Source organism: Ranitomeya variabilis, chromosome 3 (genome assembly GCF_051348905.1).
Source record: "Ranitomeya variabilis isolate aRanVar5 chromosome 3, aRanVar5.hap1, whole genome shotgun sequence".
NCBI classification, from domain to species: domain Eukaryota; kingdom Metazoa; phylum Chordata; class Amphibia; order Anura; family Dendrobatidae; genus Ranitomeya; species Ranitomeya variabilis.
The window spans coordinates 775,429,965-775,448,696 of record NC_135234.1 but is presented as its reverse complement, the minus strand read 5'-3'; the positions used below and the strand labels follow the sequence as shown (position 1 = coordinate 775,448,696).

Sequence of the window (18,732 nt, the reverse complement as noted above, 5' to 3'; positions counted from 1 at the left end):
TGAGACACTTCCCCCAACTACTTGGTTCTACACACAATGCTAGGTTTCTACCTAAAGGTGCTTTCCTGTGCAAATCTGAGTCTAGAGATCTCTCTACCAGTTCTCCCTTCCGATTTAGGTAGCTTACACCTCCAGGATGTGAAGAGCTGTCGACTACAATATCTTAATAGAACAAGGACCTTTACAGATTCAGATCTTTTTCTACAATATTAAGGTCCTAATAATGGGGAAAAACACCAGTGAAGGTTCTCTGGCAGGTGGATGAAGGAACTTTGGGACTGTTACCTTCTAGAAGGTCTGGACCTTGTTAGAATTTCTCTGACTGTGAAGACCTATGTTCCTTCACTTCAGCTACTTGGTCATTGGCGTCCACCTTTGTGAAACTCTTACCGGTTCGATGTCTTTCGACTCTGGGGATTCAGTCTTCGGCAGAGTTAATGGAGGCATCTAAACCACTAGTCGTGCACTTGTTTTCTTTGTGCTGCCTGAGGACGATGAAGAAGTGGAAAATTTACCTGTAATTTTTGTTTCTTGATTCCTCGACCGCACATATCGCCCATGATAGTCGCTGCTTCGCCCCAGACGTCACCCCTTTGCTTTGGTGGTATATTTGCAGAGAGTATGATTTTATAGTTGGTTAATTCTAATTCAAAGTGTCATTAACCCTTTCATGTGCTGCCAAAGGATGATCAGCAGGGAAGAGCGGAGCCGACCCAAACTTTAGTCCAGACTTGAACCAGAACCCCATTGAAAACAATGGGGTCCCAATTTCTGTACATTGCAATGGATGCACAGAAGTCCGTGTTTAGCACTGGACTCTTAACTGTCCGGTTCAAATAACGAACTCTTAAGTTCAGGTTCACTCATCGCGATGAGGAAACCCAAATTTCAGGTACATTTTCCACATATTGATGATCTTGTCTTTTACTACCCCACCCCTGATGAAGCTACTTGACCAGTGAAACATTGTAGGTTTCGCCACTGCCGATCCCCCTGGCTGCTATTGATCCCATATTGTGGGTTTGATACATTGAATACTATAAAAATCATTAATCGCCCCATCTATATACATTACACAGCCGGTCACTTTGTCTGTGACCATTATACCAGATTTCTTTATGGGCCTTATACTGTGATTTATGCCTCAGTTTATTCCTGCATTGTTGTTTGTCTGCTCCTGTTTATATGTTGGTTTTTCACATATTATTAGCTGTAACGTCTGCACTTTAATAAGAGCGGCCCCCAATATCCGGCACATCCCTCATATACTCAGGGGCTATTCTAGAATATATCGTCCCCCAATATCTGTGGATGGGATTCATGTACTTTCCTTGTGTATATATGAATCTGTGTTGTGGATTTTCTTTTTATGGTTTTTTCAATAATTCATATAATATTCCCTTGTGCACGTCCACATTGTCCTGATCCTTCTTCGGCAGCGCTGGAGGCGTCGGGAGTTCACCCGGCTGCATCTCTTGATCTCATCCTCGCGGGTTAAGTCACATGGAGTAAAGCCGCGCAGAAGCCGAGTCACGAGCATATATAACTTTATTTACAAAAATACAAATGACAACAGCGGGAATCTCAGAGATTACACCAGGACGGACAACAACCCCCATCATCCTCAGCGCTGCCGCCTGTACAGGAGCATGAGAAACTAACATGTAGAAAAATATCAAAGTCCTAAATCTTTCATCAGATTTCACATGGTCTGGACGCCCCCCAGCTGCACCTTCATTGACAAGGGGTCATCACCATGGGCAAAAGGGGGTACAGACTAAAGTGGACCCTGCTGTTCCGCAGGATGGGGGCGGGAGACCAAACGTGGGGCCCCTTCAACTCCTCTCCGTGCTGTCCGATTCAGACCAAGGTCCCAGCGGTCAATGATGTGCGGTGGTCCTTACTCTACCCAGCCAGCCCACATTACAGGATGTGGGGGACTCATCTTAAAGGAACAGTAAACTTAGAATGAATGGTAAAAGCAAATGGAAGATAAATAGTGGTGGGTGAACGTGCTCGGATATCGTGTTATCAGAGTATCTCTGGCGGGCTTGTGTATTATGTTCGAGACCCTGCGGCTGCATGGTTCACCGCGGTTAGGAAATCCCTTCATGTGTTGTGGCTGGCTAACAAATGGGGAATACTCACGGGTGTGGTGTCTAACCGATGGGGAATCCTCGCGGGTGTTGTGTCTAACAGACGGGGAATCCTCGCGGGTGTTGTGTCTAACAGACGGGGAATCCTCGCGGGTGTTGTGTCTAACAGACGGGGAATCCTCGCGGGTGTTGTGTCTAACAGACGGGGAATCCTCGCGGGTGTTGTGTCTAACAGACGGGCAATCCTCACGGGTGTGGTGTCTAACCGACGGGGAATCCTCGCTGGTGTGTGTCTAACAGACGGGCAATCCTCACGGGTGTTGTGTCTAACAGACGGGGATCCTCACGGGTGTTGTGTCTAACAAACGGGCAATCCTCGCGGGTGTTGTGTCTAACAAACGGGGAATCCTCGCGGGTGGTGTGTCTAACAAACGGGGAATCCTCGCGGGTGGTGTGTCTAACAAACGGGGAATCCTCGCGGGTGGTGTGTCTAACAAACGGGGAATCCTCGCGGGTGGTGTGTCTAACAAACGGGCAATCCTCGCGGGTGGTGTGTCTAACAAACGGGCAATCCTCGCGGGTGGTGTGTCTAACAAACGGGCAATCCTCGCGGGTGGTGTGTCTAACAAACGGGCAATCCTCGCGGGTGGTGTGTCTAACAAACGGGGAATCCTCGCGGGTGGTGTGTCTAACAAACGGGGAATCCTCGCGGGTGGTGTGTCTAACAAACGGGCAATCCTCGCGGGTGGTGTGTCTAACAAACGGGCAATCCTCGCGGGTGGTGTGTCTAACAAATGGGCAATCCTCGCGGGTGTTGCAACTGTCTAAAAGTTGTGAATCATGCAGCTTCAGGGTCTCAAACATGTTACTCGAGCACACCCAATATACTAGAGTAACACCCAGGCATACTCACTCTCTCACCACTAAAGAAACTTTTCTCGGTCTGCAGCGGTCGGCCCCGGCCTCTCCTGCTGTTACCAGAAATTGGGCAAACCCATGAGAACGGCGTAAACTCAGGACTCTCTGGGCTTTCTCTGCAACTTCCACGCTGTGTGAATGACTTTTCTCAGTCAGCCCCCGCTGCTTACGATCCGCTGATAGAGCTGCAGTGGACGGAGGAGGACGGGCGACATGACGACAAGCTCCACTTGGAGGGAGCGGTGATCTGCAATGGTCTGGGGTACTACCGTAGGGTCCCGGATGTGCAGATATCAGGAGGGGCACAAATATTTTTAATAAATAGAAAAAACAATTAGCTAAATTACAGAAGCCACAGCAATAAGGCACTAAATGTTTTCTTCGTATCCACCGAGTAAAATAAAACTGCCGCACACCGGAGGCGGGAGCACGAAATGCAAGCCTTAGTCCAGGGATCGAGGCCACCGGTCCCGCTGATGGAGAGGACTGCAGAGTGAGGGGTCCGGGGGCACAAAGCAGACAGCGTGCAGTGATCAGACACTACAAGACGGCCATTCTCCAACCCAGGGAAGAGTCAGTCCAGAGACATGGAGAGCTACTCCGTCCACAGCCTCACTTGTTCTTTTTCTAGGGAGGGAAAAACAAAAAAAAAAAAGTGTACCCACATATCAGCAGAGGACGGCGTCGCCCAGGCCCCAGCAGAGGACGGCACGGCAGAGGACGGTATCCCCCAGTCACAGAAGACGTATCATTACAATCAGGCAATGCTTGCGCCTGCGACCTCCACCCCCCAATGATGGCAGCTGCTGATATCTGGTGAGGACAGCTGTAACGAGGGGCTACAGTAGTGACCCTGAACCATGCACCCCCATCCAGTGCAGACACCTCTCCCTCCACCGTTACCTCTGCATTAAGATCCGGAGACTCCTGTATGGGAGAAAACTGACATTACACCCTGAGATAGCAGGTAAATAGCAGAGAAAAGTGAGGGGTCCAACGCCACAGTCACAGCTGGATGGGTAGAGGCAGCATCGTATATGTGTGATGAATGTCTGACACCGATCATACATGGTGGGAGCAGTACACATCCATAGATGCCGAGTTTTCAGTGTCCCCCCCGGCTCTCACAAATGCCCCCTCCTCCCCCGGTGTCACACAGACGCCCCCAAAGTCCCACAATCGCCCCCCTGGCATCAAAAAGCACTGACCTTTGTGTTCTTCGGGGACTTCCCGGACCCCCGCGGAGACTTTCTGTTGGGAGACTTGCGGATGCCAAGGAGCGAGGCCTTGCTGCTGCCTCCACGTCCCTGAGGTGTAGACTTGGGGGTGGACATTTTGCTTAGACCCCTCTTCAGTAAGCTGCTCCCCAGCTTTTTGGGGGTATTAAGAATGTTGAAGGCCATGGTCTGACGGCGGCTGGTGAGCGACTAATGGAGAAGGGAAAGAAAACATCTTCAGGAGACGGCGCAGCCTCCACGTGTGCCGTACGCGGTGAATGGTGCGCAGCCTCCACGTGTGCCGTACGCGGTGAATGGTGCGCAGCCTCCACGTGTGCCGTACGCGGTGAATGGTGCGCAGCCTCCACGTGTGCCGTACGCGGTGAATGGTGCGCAGCCTCCACGTGTGCCGTACGCGGTGAATGGTGCGCAGCCTCCACGTGTGCCGTACGCGGTGAATGGTGCGCAGCCTCCACGTGTGCCGTACGCGGTGAATGGTGCGCAGCCTCCACGTGTGCCGTACGCGGTGAATGGTGCGCAGCCTCCACGTGTGCCGTACGCGGTGAATGGTGCGCAGCCTCCACGTGTGCCGTACGCGGTGAATGGTGCGCAGCCTCCACGTGTGCCGTACGCGGTGAATGGTGCGCAGCCTCCACGTGTGCCGTACGCACATGCGCCGTACATGGCAGCTGCCCTCCTGCTGCCCCCACTGTCTGCCGTACACCGGCCGGGACTCACCTGCTGCTGGCTCACGCCAGCTTTGCTTTCTGCGGCGGACAATCTTCGTGTCTCAGATTTTTCTTTTGGGGTCATCGGCCGTGGGAAGCAGCTGGCAGACTTCTTAGACTGAGGAGGAAACAGAAGTCGGGTCGTGTTGGAAATAAATTATAAAAGGGAGGGAAAATAACCAGGGACCCCCAAACTCCCCTGTTACCTCCGGAGTGTCCGGCCCGTAATGAGAGTCCTCGGACACGCGCTTCCTTTGCTGCCTCGTGGTGATGCTGCTGCCGGCCGACGAATGCTCAGTCCCGGTGGATGCCAGTGTCATCCTCCTCGTGCTGCCCACAGACTCCTGGATTTGTGCAGGCAGCAGCGTGGCCCGTCGCAGCGTCTCCAGGGGGTCGCCGGTCTTCACCTCTTCATCAGTGATGGAGGAGGCCAGGAGAGTCGTCTGTGACATAGGCAGCTTTGTATGAGGGGAATGCAAGCACCTGGCGCCACCATCACCATACTAGAGACCACCACTCAGGAGACACCTACCCTGGATTCCAGGGGGTAGCTGGTCTTCAGGTGCGGGGGGCAGGCCTGGTTCCGCTGCTGCAGTTCGGCTATTCTACTCCAGTCCTCCTGGGGGTCCGGCTCATCCTGGCACGTGTTCAGGTAGAAGCTGCTCCGACCGGAGGCTACATGACATGGTGACAAGTGGCAATACTGAGGATTGTGTGTGGCTCCCGAGCAGCAGATGGGTGGTCTCAGACCCCCCCACATCCTCTGCATCACTAGGGAGGATGCTCAAACACGCGCAGTGCGGAGCGGCTGGCACTCACCTCCTGCCTGGGACAGGCGGGCAGAGCTGCGGGTGGTGGGCCGGTAGCCGGGCAGACTCATCAGCACAGAGTTGTTCAGGCTGTCGTCAGACGACGTGAGCTCGGGCTTTACCAGTGACTCCAGCGAGGGGAGGCTGGTGAGGGCAGGAGCGGAGGTGGCAGGCTGCGGCTTCCCTCCGCGGCGGTGGCTGTCCTGCGGCTGCTGCAGGTTCTGGTGCGAGGGCGCAGAGCGCAGGCTGTAGAACGAGGTGTTGGGGCTTTCTGGTTCTCCTTCCTCCTTGGTTTTCTGTGGAGTAAGAGTTGTATAATGGCTCCCAGCAGCACTACTACCACCAACAGATCCCTACGCTGGCACTGAGAACATGTGCACGCTCCCGGGTCCATGTGCGGCCTCCGCTCACCTTTGTCATCGTGATGTTGATGACCTGGGTGGTCCGCCTTCGGGCTGAGCGCGTCTTCTTTGAGGAGTCCAGGGACAGGTCGGGGATGGAGCCGATGCTGCTGTCCAGCTTGGAGCGCGTGCGGGTGGGGATGGGGGTGAAGTACAGGCTTTCCAGGGACTCCACTTTCCTAGGGAGCCGGTTAGACGCGGCGGCCGTGGGGCTACTGGACTTGGCAGTGGATTTGGAAGGGAGCTGATGAGAGCGACCGTTCTTGCTACAAAGGGAACACGCAGAAATGAGGCTACAGTCCACCAGCTTTCCACATAGTAACTGTCCCCCAATGTTCCCCGCATTGTACAGAAGGATGAAGTGATCTGCAGCTGTTGTAGAGCCGCTGTCCGGCTGTCACACGTACCTGGTGGAGTTCAGGGGGTCTTCCTCCTCGTCGCTCATGTCCAGGCTGTCTACACTAACGTCCGCGTGGCTCCGGGTAACTCGTGGTGGGCGCAGGCTCTCCCGGCTCTTCATGGCCTCAGTGGGAGCTTGAGCCTTCGTGAGCTCGCGGAGCTGACGATTGGCGTCCTCCACCTGTGGGAAGAAGACACGTTCTCCTGATGGTGCACAACCGGCGAAACCACCCGCCATACAAGAAGCAGACACGGGCTGCTGAGTCAGGCAGCGTTCACATGAGCGTGCTGCACCCTCGTGGGTGCGTCCGATGGCTGTGACTATGACACCAACATGTTCTCGGCCGAAAAAAACAGTCCAGACGAGAGCATCCTGTGATTTGCACATGGACTCAGTAATGGCATCTATATGCCGCCTGTTATGTCACTATCCGAGTCATGGCGGACCACAAGTGGAATAGTGCTGTAATACACTGAACATCCTGCCCAGAAGCACGGCGGCCTCACCTGGGCCTCCAGGCTCCGCACTTGGTAGCTTAGAGTCTTGCTGGTTTTCTGGGCCTCCTTGTTCTGCAGCAGTGAGCGCTGTAGTTCCTTACTCGCCCGCTCGGACTCTGCCTTGAGCTCTGCGTTCTCCTTGCGCAGCGCCTCCTGCTCCCGGGTGACGCTCTGCAGCTCCGCGCTCAGCTGCTGGTGCTGCTGCTTCTTCACATCATAGTGAACCTTCGCTTTCTCCATCTGCAAAGGAAGGACCAGACCTGGGTGAGAAGCGATGGAGACCGGGGGAGACGAGACACCGGGGGAGACGAGACACCGGGGGAGACGAGACACCGGGGGAGACGAGACACTGGGGGAGACGAGACACCGGGGGAGACGAGACACCGGGGGAGACAAGACGAGACCCTGGAGGAGACGAGACACCAGACGAGACAAGACGAGACCCTGGAGGAGACGAGACACCGGACGAGACAAGACGAGACCCTGGAGGAGTTTCATCTTCAGTTTATATTTATGGCACACACTTCATCAGTTACTTCATGAGATGACGGATCGTGCAGGGGGTGGAGGGTGAATCTGCCTGAGACAGGGGTCCGGGGGGGGGGGGGGCATAGACCCCTTCCTCTCAGACATGCTGTTTATGTCTTACAGGACTGCACCAGAGTCTGCCGGGAGGCCACCCAATTTGCTGCCGAGGACCCACCTGTGCCTTGTAGTGCTCCGCAGCCTGAGCCCCCTTGTCCATCTGTTTGTTCAGATCATGGACCTGCAAAACCAAAAGTGGAGAAGACATCAGTGACCGGACCAGAGACATGGAAGCGAATCACAACGTGGCGGCAGGTGCACTCGTGTCAGCGGCAGATCCACACTTCTAGGCCAGGAAGACTGACGTCTGCACAGCCACTATCCCAGCAGTGCCACACTGTGCTCTGCAGAACTACTACCCCCAGCATGCACTGGTCTTCACATCCTTCGTGTAAAACTACAACCCCCAGAATGCACAGATCCAATATACTTCCCCAGCCGCTATCCTAGTGGTCTTCGGCCTGGGAACCTCCAGCTTTTGCAGAACGAGCAACCCCCCATGCAAAATTACAGTCTCCACCATGTGCAGGAACTACACAGCTGGAGCCCACCAGGCTGCGGACCACTGCACTGCCCCATCCCGTGTTACCGTGCCGCGATCCTACGCTGACAGGAGCGCACCGTGTCCGCAGCCATGAGATTAATGCTGCATGTTCCAGCAGCCCTGCGCCCACTCCCAGCATGCACTGCCGCCTCCCCCTCCCCAACACAGGGGCCATGCTGACGTCTTCATTGAAAACTGTTTGCAGGTTCGTGCACGATTCTGCGTCCCACGTAATGATCAGGTCCACACAAGGGGGAGCGGAGGACGGGGGGGGAGCAGGGGGGTTGTGAGCAGAGGACGGGGGGGGGGGGGGGGGGGGGGGAGAGAGCAGAGGATGGGGGGGGAGAGCAGAGGATGGGGGGGAGAGCAGAGGACGGGGGGGGGGGGGGGAGAGCAGAGGACGGGGGGGGGGGGGGGAGAGCAAAGGACGGGGGGGAGAGCAGAGGACGGGGGGGAAAGCAGAGGACAGGGGGGGGGAAGCAGGGGAGGTGTTCATTCTGACATCGCTCGGGATATGGGGAGGGTCGGGCACAAAGCTTGTGAGCGGCTGCGGGCTCAGAATTACACGGAGGAATCATGGAGCAGGCATTGTGTAACATGTACTAGATGCCGGCCAGCCGCACCGGCCAGCCTACAATTACAGGGAATCACAGGGAGGAGATTCACGGCTTGGAAGCAGAAGATGCCGAAGAAATGGAACTTTTCTAACCTGCGTGAGATTTGGTCATTGGAGTTTTTTCTCTCCACAGCAGAATTTATTCAACTACAAGAGCGGGAGGAACGGGCGCGGCACATTCAGCCCACGCCGCAACGGGGTCCCGTGTTCTGCTGCGGCCCCGGGGCAAACAGTTCGCAAGGAAAAACCGCTGCGGAGCGAGAGCCCAGAGATGGCGCAGAGCGGGGATGTTAGCGGCATGCACAGTCACCGTTTAAGGAGCTGGAGGCGAGAGGAGGTTACACCCGTTACCTGGTCAGACTGCTCCTTCTTCGCTGCCTCCAACTGCTCCACCTGCGACACGAAGGGAGAGGTGAGGACGAGCTCCGCCATAGTGACCCCACACTCACAGCTAAGAGGACCCCGAATCTACAACGCGGCATTGAAGACCCCACGCTCACATCTAAAGGGACAGGAGTCCACCTGCCCCGGGACCCCAGAATCTGCAACACAGCATTGAAGACCCCACACTCACATCTAAGGGGACCCTGAATCTACAACGCGGCACTGAAGACCCCACGTCACATCCAAGGGGACAGGAGTCCAGCTGCCCCAGGACCCCTGAATCTACAACATGGCATTGAAGACCCCACGCTCACGTCTAAGGAGACAGGTGTCCAGCTGCCCCCCCGGGACCCCCAAATCCACAACATGGCATTGAAGACCCCACGCTCACATCTAAACTCTAGGGGACGGGATTCCCAAATCCCCTTGCTCACACCTAAGCACTAAGGCACCAGAGTCCTGTTGCCCCGGGACCCCCGAATCCCCTTGCTCACATCTAAGCACTAAGGCACTGGAGTCCTGATGCCCCATGTCCGCCGAATCATTAATGTGGGATTGAAGACCCCAAGCACACATCAAAGTGTAACCCCCAGGACCTCCGAATCTACAACATGGCATTGAAAACTCCACGCTCACATCTAAGGGGACCCCTGAATCCACAAAATGGCATTGAAGACCCCACGGTCACATCTAAGCACTAGGGGAAGAGAGACCTGCTGCCCCCGGGACCCCCAAATCCCCAGCTCACATCTAAGCACTAGGGGATGAGAGACCTGCTGCCCCCGGGACCCCCAAATCCCCAGCTCACATCTAAGCACTAGGGGATGAGAGACCTGCTGCCCCCGGGACCCCTGAATCCCCACGCTCACATTTAAGCAATAGAGAATGAGAGACCTGCTCTCCCCGGGACCCCTGAATCCCCAGCTCACATCTAAGCACTAGGGGACGAGAGCCCTGCTGCCCCCGGGACCCCCGAATCCCCACGCTCACATCTAAGCACTAGGGGACGAGAGCCCTGCTGCCCCCGGGACCCCCAAATCCCCACGCTCACATCTAAGCACTAGGGGACGAGAGACCTGCTGCCCCCGGGACCCCCGAATCCCCACGCTCACATCGAAGCACTAGAGAATGAGAGACCTGCTGCCCCCGGGACCCCCGAATCCCCACGCTCACATCTATGCACTAGGGGCGAGAGACCTGTTGCCCCGGGACCCCCGAATCCCCACGCTCACATCTAAGCACTAGGGGACGAGAGCCCTGCTGCCCTCGGGACCCCTGAATCCCCACGCTCACATCTAAGCACTAGGGGACGAGAGCCCTGCTGTCCCCGGGACCCCCGAATCCCCACGCTCACATCTAAGCACTAGGGGACGAGAGACCTGTTGCCCCGGGACCCCCGAATCCCCACTCTCACATCTAAGAACTAGAGAATGAGAGCCCTGCTGCCCCAGGAGCCCTGAATTCACAACGCAGCATTGAAGACCCCACGCTCACATCTTAGGGTCCGGGCGTCCTGCTGCCCCCGAATTTACACAACGTGGCATTAAAAAGCGTACACTGTGCAGAGCCATCACTACCACGGTCCTTCCTTTTGTCAGGAGCAGGGGGCTGTAATCAGAAGTGGGGGGCTGATCCCCTATGATCAGGGGGCCATTCATTATCTTGACATCAGACCATTTTGTTGTAGGTGGACGTCCCCCTTACACCGCTACGTTCTGTAGCCGTCAGTCAGACTGAACGGACGCCCAGAGCATTTTGGCTTTATATAGATCTCAGGGGCCCTGGAGCCGATTCTTAATGAAAACAAAAATTGCTTCTTTAGTCCTTAAACAGCGCCACCCCTGCACCCGTGTACATAGGTGGTATTGCAGCCTGTTCCAATTCGCTTTAATAAAGAAAAGCTGCAATATCAATCTCAGCCTGTGACGGGAATGAGAGGATAAAGAAGCCGCCATGTTTTTCAAATCCTGGACAACCACTAACACCTGCAGAAGATGGGCGATAATGCCAGCAGTGGGGTTACTGGGAAATTACTGGGCCACGATGTAAAAACTTAAAAGCACCTCCCCCGCTCCCAAACCATCACAGAAATAAAGGGGCTTCTCATATGGGCTGAAGGGACCTTATGGCCCCCAGATAACTACGACCCTTGCACCCACTACAGTTTAGCCCCTGAAAGGCAGCCACATTGGCTGTCTGTAGCAGTGGTTCGTAGCCTGCGGCCCCCCTGTGCAGGGCATGCTGAGAGTTATGGTGGCCCCCGAGTGTGCGACACAGGGTGTGAGCGCCAGGACTCACAAGAAGGAGCAGGATACCTGAGTCAGCAGTTTCTGCTTCTCCTCCTGGAGCTTCTGCCTCTCGTCCAGGATCTGGGCTTTGGCGTGCTCATACTTGCGGCTGAGGTCCTGCAGCTGCCCCTCGCCTTCAGAGGCCTTCTTCTCATACTGCAGCCGCAGCGTCTCCAGTTCCTGCGTGTGCTTCTTGGCCATCTCGGCCAGTTCGGTCTGCACCTTCTTCACCTCCTGCTCATAGGCCTGGGACAGGGTCTCATTCTCTCCTGTCTGGAGCTTGATCTCCTCCTGCAGCGAAGCAATCTGCTCCCGATGATCCTTCATCTCCTTCTGCAGAGTCTCCAACATCTTCTCCTTCTGATCCAGGGCTCCTCTCAGGGATAACACGGATGCCGCCTCCGCTTTGCTTTTCTCCAGCTCCCGCTGTAAACTCTCCGCCACAGTCTGGTTTTGCAGACGTTCCTCCTGGTGTTGGCTTTCCCGCCGACTCTGCTCGGCCTTCATTTCTTGGTAGAGGCTTTGAATGGACTCCAGTTCCTGGAGCTGGTGCTGGACGCCGGACATCTCTGCCTCCTTCTGGCTGAACTTCTCCTGCCAGGTCTTTATATCCTTCTCCAGATTTGCGGTACTTGTCTGGTAGGACAAGAGGGTCTTCTGAAGCCCCTCGACAGTTGCCCTTTGCTTTCCGGCTTCATCTTGGTAGGATGACGCCTCTGCTGTTAGACTTTGGATGGCAGCTTGCTTGTCAAGAAGTTCCTTGGAAGACGCTTCCAGCTTTTCCTTGACTGTCCTCAGCTGCTCTGTAAGCTCACTGCTCCGACTGGACTCTCTGACGAGAAGTTCCTTGGCTTCTCCGGAGCTGCGCTCACTGCTGGTCAGCTTGGTAGCCATGTCACTCAGCTCCTTCTGCAGACTTTTGATCTGCTCCACCTTGCTCTCCGCTTCATTCTGATGGTGGGCAGCTTGCTCCTTGGTTTCAGACAGCTCCTTCTCGTATTCCTGAGCTGCAGAGCGGGCACTAGACAGCTCTCGGCTCGATTCACTCGATGTCTTCTGGCTTTGCTCTAATTCTTGAACTTTATGGAACAGCTCTTTCTTTAAAGCTTCCAAAGAAGCTTCGGTCTCAGTTTGCAAAGCTCGAGACTCATCTAGCTGCTTCGAGAGCTCGAGGGTCCTCTGCCGCTCCTGCTGCACCTCCGCGGCCAGCGTCTGCATTCCCTTTTGATGCTGCTCAGATGCCGAAGCCTTTTCAGATGCATTGGTTTTAGCTTCGGCTGCTTCCTTACGAGCGGCATTTACTGCGTCTTCCAGCCCGCTGCATCTGCTCTCCAGCTCTGCAATCCTAGACTGAAGGGCTTGCACTTCGCCAACAGTCGCCTGGTACTGCTGCTGCACAGAAGCCACTTCTCGCACTTTACTCTGAACCTCTTGTTCCAAACGTGTAACCTGTCCGTGTATTCCAGGGAGGGCAGCTTTCAAGCTGTTAGTCTCCGTCTCCGCGGCCTTCACCTTTTGGATATAGTGTTTGATCTCCTCATCCTGAGTGTCGGAGCGTTTTTTTAAGATGTCGACCTCCTTTGTGAGGCCGTCTGCTTTGAGTTTTCCCTGTTGTATTTCTTCCTCCCTGGAGGCCACTTCCTTGGTCAGTCTCTCCAGCTCGCTCTCCTTAAGTGCGATAAGATCAAGAGAGCGCGACAGTTCGTTCTGTAGAGCGGAGAACTCGTTTTTGTGGCCGTCCACGTATTTCTGGAGCTGGGCCTCGGCCTCCTGCTTGGCCTCCTGCTCGGTCTTGAGCTCTCGTAGGACTTTATCCCGCTCTCCTGCCAGGCAGCGATGCTCGTCCTCCCTCCGGAGAAGCTCCTGCTGGTGCTTCTCATGAGCCTCTCTGATGCATGCTTTCTTCTCCTCCAAGTCTGCGGACAGTTCCCGGAGGGATTGTTCACTTTGCGTCCTTGCTTTTCTCATTGAACTTATTTTTGACTCCAAAGCCGCGATCTTCTCAGATTTCTGTTCTTCCAGACGCTTTATTTCAGCCTGTAAATCTACCACTTTTTGTTTCTCAGCAGAAAACTCGTTGGAGAGGGCCTGAAGCTCCTGCGCTTTGTTGCTGCAGGTCATTTCCAGCTGGGAGACGTGTTCTGCGTCCTCCTGCTGAGCGGAGCGCAGCTTCGCCTCGGTGGAGCGGATGTTATGAAGCAGCTTCTGCTCCTGCGCTTCCTTCTCTTCGAGCTGAGCCTTGGCTGCTGAGAGCTCGGACTCCAGGCGACGCACCTGACCCAGCTGCGCGGAGTTGGCGGCTTCTATACTCGATACCTTCAACCTCTCGTTCGCCAGCTGCTGACAGACCTCATCGTGCTCTTTTTTCAAGCTTTGGGCTTGCGCTTCCACCTGGCGGGAGCTGTCGGCTCGCTCTTTCCAGATGCATATTTCCTTTCTCAGTTTGTCGATTTGGTCCTCTCGCTGTCGGGTGGCAGCAGAGGATTCGGACAGCTTCTCCTGCAGGCTCTCAGTTTTTGCTCGCAGTTCTTCTCCTAGTTGTGTGACCCGAGATTCGAGTTTTCCAACGGCAGATTTCTCCTTGTCGAGCGTAGCGATGGCCTGGTCTCGTCGTTCCCGTAAGCTTTTCACTTTTCCTTCCAGCTCGGCACTTCTCTTCCGCTCGCTCTCTAGTGAAGCAGACGTTTCTCTCTCCTTTTCCAACATTTCCTTCAGGGACAGGAGTTGTTCTTTCATTTCTGCGTTTTCTTTGCCCACCAGCTCCATCCGGGACACTTTCTGCTGGTAGATTTTCACCTGCGCCTCTTTTTCGGAGATCTGCGTTTTCAGCGCCTCCAGAGAAGCCGCGTGAGACTTGTCCTGTGCGTCGTTTTCTGCGTCCAGGTTGTGACATTTGGCGAGCAGGTCCAGAATGGTGGCGTCTAGCTCCTGCACTTTCAGGGCCAACTCGGCTTTCTCCTTCTTCAGCTCTTCCACCGCTACCACACTGGCTTGGTGATCGCCTTGTAAGGCCTGGCATGTCTTCCCCAGGGCGGTCACTTCTTCCTCCTTGGCCTTCTTATACTCGTTGAGCATGGTGATGGTGGAGTCCCTCTCGTCGGCACATTTATCCCGCTCCTGCTGTAGACTGAGCATCTGTTGGGTGTTGAGTCCCAGCTGCTCATTTATCTCCAGCAGTTTGCCTTCCGTCTGCCTCAGCGTGCTGCCGAGATGTTCGACCTGATGGCTGAGTTCTGCGATGCTCTTTTTCGAGGACTCCTCTTGCTTCTGCAGGACGAGCTCCAGTTGTCCTCTCTGCCTCCTCTCCTCTTCCACTTCTGCCTGGAGACCAGAAAGCTCCTGATCCTTCCGCGTCACGGACACCTTCAGCTTGGAGATTTCCAGCTTCAGGGTGGTGATCTGACAGGTGAGCATCTCCTCCTGGCGCCGGGCATCCTGGTCCTGCTTCTCCTTCTGGAAGGTGATCTCCGACAAGGACGTCTGCAGGTTGGTGACAATGTCCTGGAGCTGTATCTTCTCAGATTCGAAGCGTGACCTCTGTGCCTCGGCGTCCGCCCTGGCCACCTTCTTCTCCTCTTCCAAGTTGGAGATCTGAGCTTCAAGCTCTGAAGATTTGGTGTTTAGAGAGACAACTTCTTGCTGTAAATTTTCCAGCTAAAAAAAAAAAAGGAAAAAAATGGTCAGCGAACAGCAATATCCCAGGATGAGGACATAAGTGTGCACCCAGCTTCACTCGTCCCCCCACGCCTTCCATCATGCATGCAATATGTCATACCTTGAGGACATCCCCCAATCTCTCCCCTTTCTCGATTTCTCCCATCTTCTTCAGTTGATCTTCCAACATTGAGATTTTTTCTTGAAGAATCTGGTTTCGTTCCTCCAGACTTTTCTGTAAAAGGGAAGGGAAAAAAAAAAAAAAAAAAAGGCATAAAAGTACAAAACTGTGGAAAAGACAAAAGGAGCCATTGCTTTGTACTGCTCTCCCTGGTCAGAGCGCCTGTATTCAGCCTGCAGCTGCATAGATTCTTGGTGACGTGCCCAGGAAGCCATGACTGACACAGATGAGCTGTGAAGAAGCAGCCGGTATAGGTCACAGTCCCTCTGTGCCATAATGACATGACGTGGTCTCCATACACGAGCACGCAGCATTCGCCAGTACTGGGCTCGGCTCCGATAAGGAGGAGACTGTGGATGGAATCATACGCTGCAGAATTTCAATGTGGATTCACAATGAGAATCCCTGGCACAATTTAGCAATGGGGTTATAAAAACACCACCCACATGTACAAGAAAAGGAAATATTAATGTGACAACTCGGGTGACTCATGTGCCACTGACCGCCTGTGAGCAGTAAGAGTCGGGCGTCCCCAGTACACATCACAGTTTTTTACCTTCTCAGTTATTGCCAAGTTCAGCTCGGACTCCAGACGATTCTGCTGCTTCTGCCACCCGGCCACCGACGCCTCGTGCTCCTCAGTGGTTTCATTCAGAGCCTCCTGCAGCTCAGCTAAGCGACCAGAAAAGTCCCGCACCTGGGGAGATCGGAAATGTCAGCGCAGTACAAGATGCCTCCCCGACAGGAGGAGAACGTGGCCCCCAGACAGGACGTGCACTGCTCACTGCCTGGATCTAATCTAGGATTAAAGACAAAAGCTAATCATCTAAAGGGATACTCCTACTACACGGTTATGTCAAGTCCCCAGACGATGTCACAACGTCATTGGGGTCTCGGTCCACTGAGAATATCCGTTCAGAACAGAGCACCAAGCAGGCGGAGAGCAAAACACTGCGGCACAGCGCTCCCACTGCAGGACTATCAATAATGTAGCCTGGCTGGTGGATGACTATTGGAGGAGCCCAGACAACGATCGCACAGCTCCAGCACGTAACGGAGGAGCCCAGACCACGATCCCACAGCTCCGGCACGTAACAGAGGAGCCCAGACCACGATCTCACAGCTCAAGCACGTAACGGAGGAGCCCAGACAACGATCTCACAGCTCCGGCACGTAACGGAGGAGCCCAGACAACGATCTCACAGCTCCAGCACGTAACGGAGGAGCCCAGACAACGATCTCACAGCTCCGGCACGTAACGGAGGAGCCCAGACAACGATCTCACAGCTCCGCCACGTAACGGAGGAGCCCAGACAACGATCTCACAGCTCCGGCACGTAACGGAGGAGCCCAGACAACGATCTCACAGCTCCGGCACGTAACGGAGGAGCCCAGACAACGATCGCACAGCTCCAGCACGTAACGGAGGAGCCCAGACCACGATCCCACAGCTCCGGCACGTAACAGAGGAGCCCAGACCACGATCTCACAGCTCAAGCACGTAACGGAGGAGCCCAGACAACGATCTCACAGCTCCGGCACGTAACGGAGGAGCCCAGACAACGATCGCACAGCTCCAGCACGTAACGGAGGAGCCCAGACCACGATCCCACAGCTCCGGCACGTAACAGAGGAGCCCAGACCACGATCTCACAGCTCCGCCACGTAACGGAGGAACCCAGACAACGATCTCACAGCTCCGGCACGTAACGGAGGAGCACAGACAACGATCTCACAGCTCCGGCACGTAACGGAGGAGCACAGACAACGATCTCACAGCTCCGGCACGTAACGGAGGAGCCCAGACAACGATCTCACAGCTCCGGCATGTAACGGAGGAGCCCAGACAACGATCTCACAGCTCCGCCACGTAACGGAGGAACCCAGACAACGATCTCACAGCTCCGGCACGTAACCGAGGAGCCCAGACAACGATCGCACAGCTCCAGCACATAACGGAGGAGCCCAGACAATGATCTCACAGCTCCGGCACGTAACGGAGGAGCCCAGACAACGATCTCACAGCTCCGGCACGTAACGGAGGAGCCCAGACAACGATCTCACAGCTCCGGCACGTAACGGAGGAGCCCAGACAACGATCTCACAGCTCCAGCACGTAACGGAGGAGCCCAGACAACAATCTCACAGCTCCGGCACGTAACGGAGGAGCCCAGACAACGATCTCACAGCTCCGCCACGTAACGGAGGAGCCCAGACAACGATCTCACAGCTCCGGCACGTAACGGAGGAGCCCAGACAACGATCGCACAGCTCCAGCACGTAACGGAGGAGCCCAGACCACGATCCCACAGCTCCGGCACGTAACAGAGGAGCCCAGACCACGATCTCACAGCTCAAGCACGTAACGGAGGAGCCCAGACAACGATCTCACAGCTCCGGCACGTAACGGAGGAGCCCAGACAACGATCGCACAGCTCCAGCACGTAACGGAGGAGCCCAGACCACGATCCCACAGCTCCGGCACGTAACAGAGGAGCCCAGACCACGATCTCACAGCTCCGCCACGTAACGGAGGAACCCAGACAACGATCTCACAGCTCCGGCACGTAACGGAGGAGCACAGACAACGATCTCACAGCTCCGGCACGTAACGGAGGAGCACAGACAACGATCTCACAGCTCCGGCACGTAACGGAGGAGCCCAGACAACGATCTCACAGCTCCGGCATGTAACGGAGGAGCCCAGACAACGATCTCACAGCTCCGCCACGTAACGGAGGAACCCAGACAACGATCTCACAGCTCAAGCACGTAACGGAGGAGCCCAGACAACGATCGCACAGCTCCAGCACGTAACGGAGGAGCCCAGACCACGATCCCACAGCTCCGGCACGTAACAGAGGAGCCCAGACCACGATCTCACAGCTCCGCCACGTAACGGAGGAACCCAGACAACGATCTCACAGCTCCGGCACGTAACGGAGGAGCACAGACAACGATCTCACAGCTCCGGCACGTAACGGAGGAGCACAGACAACGATCTCACAGCTCCGGCACGTAACGGAGGAGCCCAGACAACGATCTCACAGCTCCGGCATGTAACGGAGGAGCCCAGACAACGATCTCACAGCTCCGCCACGTAACGGAGGAACCCAGACAACGATCTCACAGCTCCGGCACGTAACCGAGGAGCCCAGACAACGATCGCACAGCTCCAGCACATAACGGAGGAGCCCAGACAATGATCTCACAGCTCCGGCACGTAACGGAGGAGCCCAGACAACGATCTCACAGCTCCGGCACGTAACGGAGGAGCCCAGACAACGATCTCACAGCTCCGGCACGTAACGGAGGAGCCCAAATGATCTCACAGCTCCGGCACGTAACGGAGGAGCCCAGACAACGATCTCACAGCTCCGGCACGTAACGGAGGAGCCCAGACAACGATCTCAC

General features: G+C 55.4%; 1 protein-coding gene across 4 annotated transcripts in view; it reads right to left on the bottom strand.

Moving 5' to 3' along the window:
* Window positions 1-1,530: 1,530 nt before the first annotated feature.
* Window positions 1,531-18,732, bottom strand: part of NUMA1 (nuclear mitotic apparatus protein 1) — a 74,889-nt gene continuing 57,687 nt past the window's right edge. For 2 of the 4 annotated variants that reach the window (XM_077298875.1, XM_077298876.1), the window contains exons 12-26: window positions 15,875-16,015; window positions 15,259-15,372; window positions 11,511-15,137; window positions 9,163-9,204; window positions 7,770-7,832; window positions 7,076-7,306; window positions 6,577-6,749; window positions 6,180-6,435; window positions 5,779-6,064; window positions 5,492-5,634; window positions 5,166-5,402; window positions 4,970-5,077; window positions 4,223-4,441; window positions 3,918-3,941; window positions 1,531-3,641 (exon numbers count right to left, since the gene is read on the bottom strand). In XM_077298875.1, coding sequence (XP_077154990.1) covers window positions 3,627-3,641; window positions 3,918-3,941; window positions 4,223-4,441; window positions 4,970-5,077; window positions 5,166-5,402; window positions 5,492-5,634; window positions 5,779-6,064; window positions 6,180-6,435; window positions 6,577-6,749; window positions 7,076-7,306; window positions 7,770-7,832; window positions 9,163-9,204; window positions 11,511-15,137; window positions 15,259-15,372; window positions 15,875-16,015 — 5,679 coding nt within the window. In that variant the 3' untranslated portion in view covers window positions 1,531-3,626. The remainder of the gene's footprint in view (window positions 3,642-3,917; window positions 3,942-4,222; window positions 4,442-4,969; window positions 5,078-5,165; window positions 5,403-5,491; window positions 5,635-5,778; window positions 6,065-6,179; window positions 6,436-6,576; window positions 6,750-7,075; window positions 7,307-7,769; window positions 7,833-9,162; window positions 9,205-11,510; window positions 15,138-15,258; window positions 15,373-15,874; window positions 16,016-18,732) is intronic. The other 2 variants (XM_077298877.1, XM_077298879.1) reach the window with 2 other exon arrangements.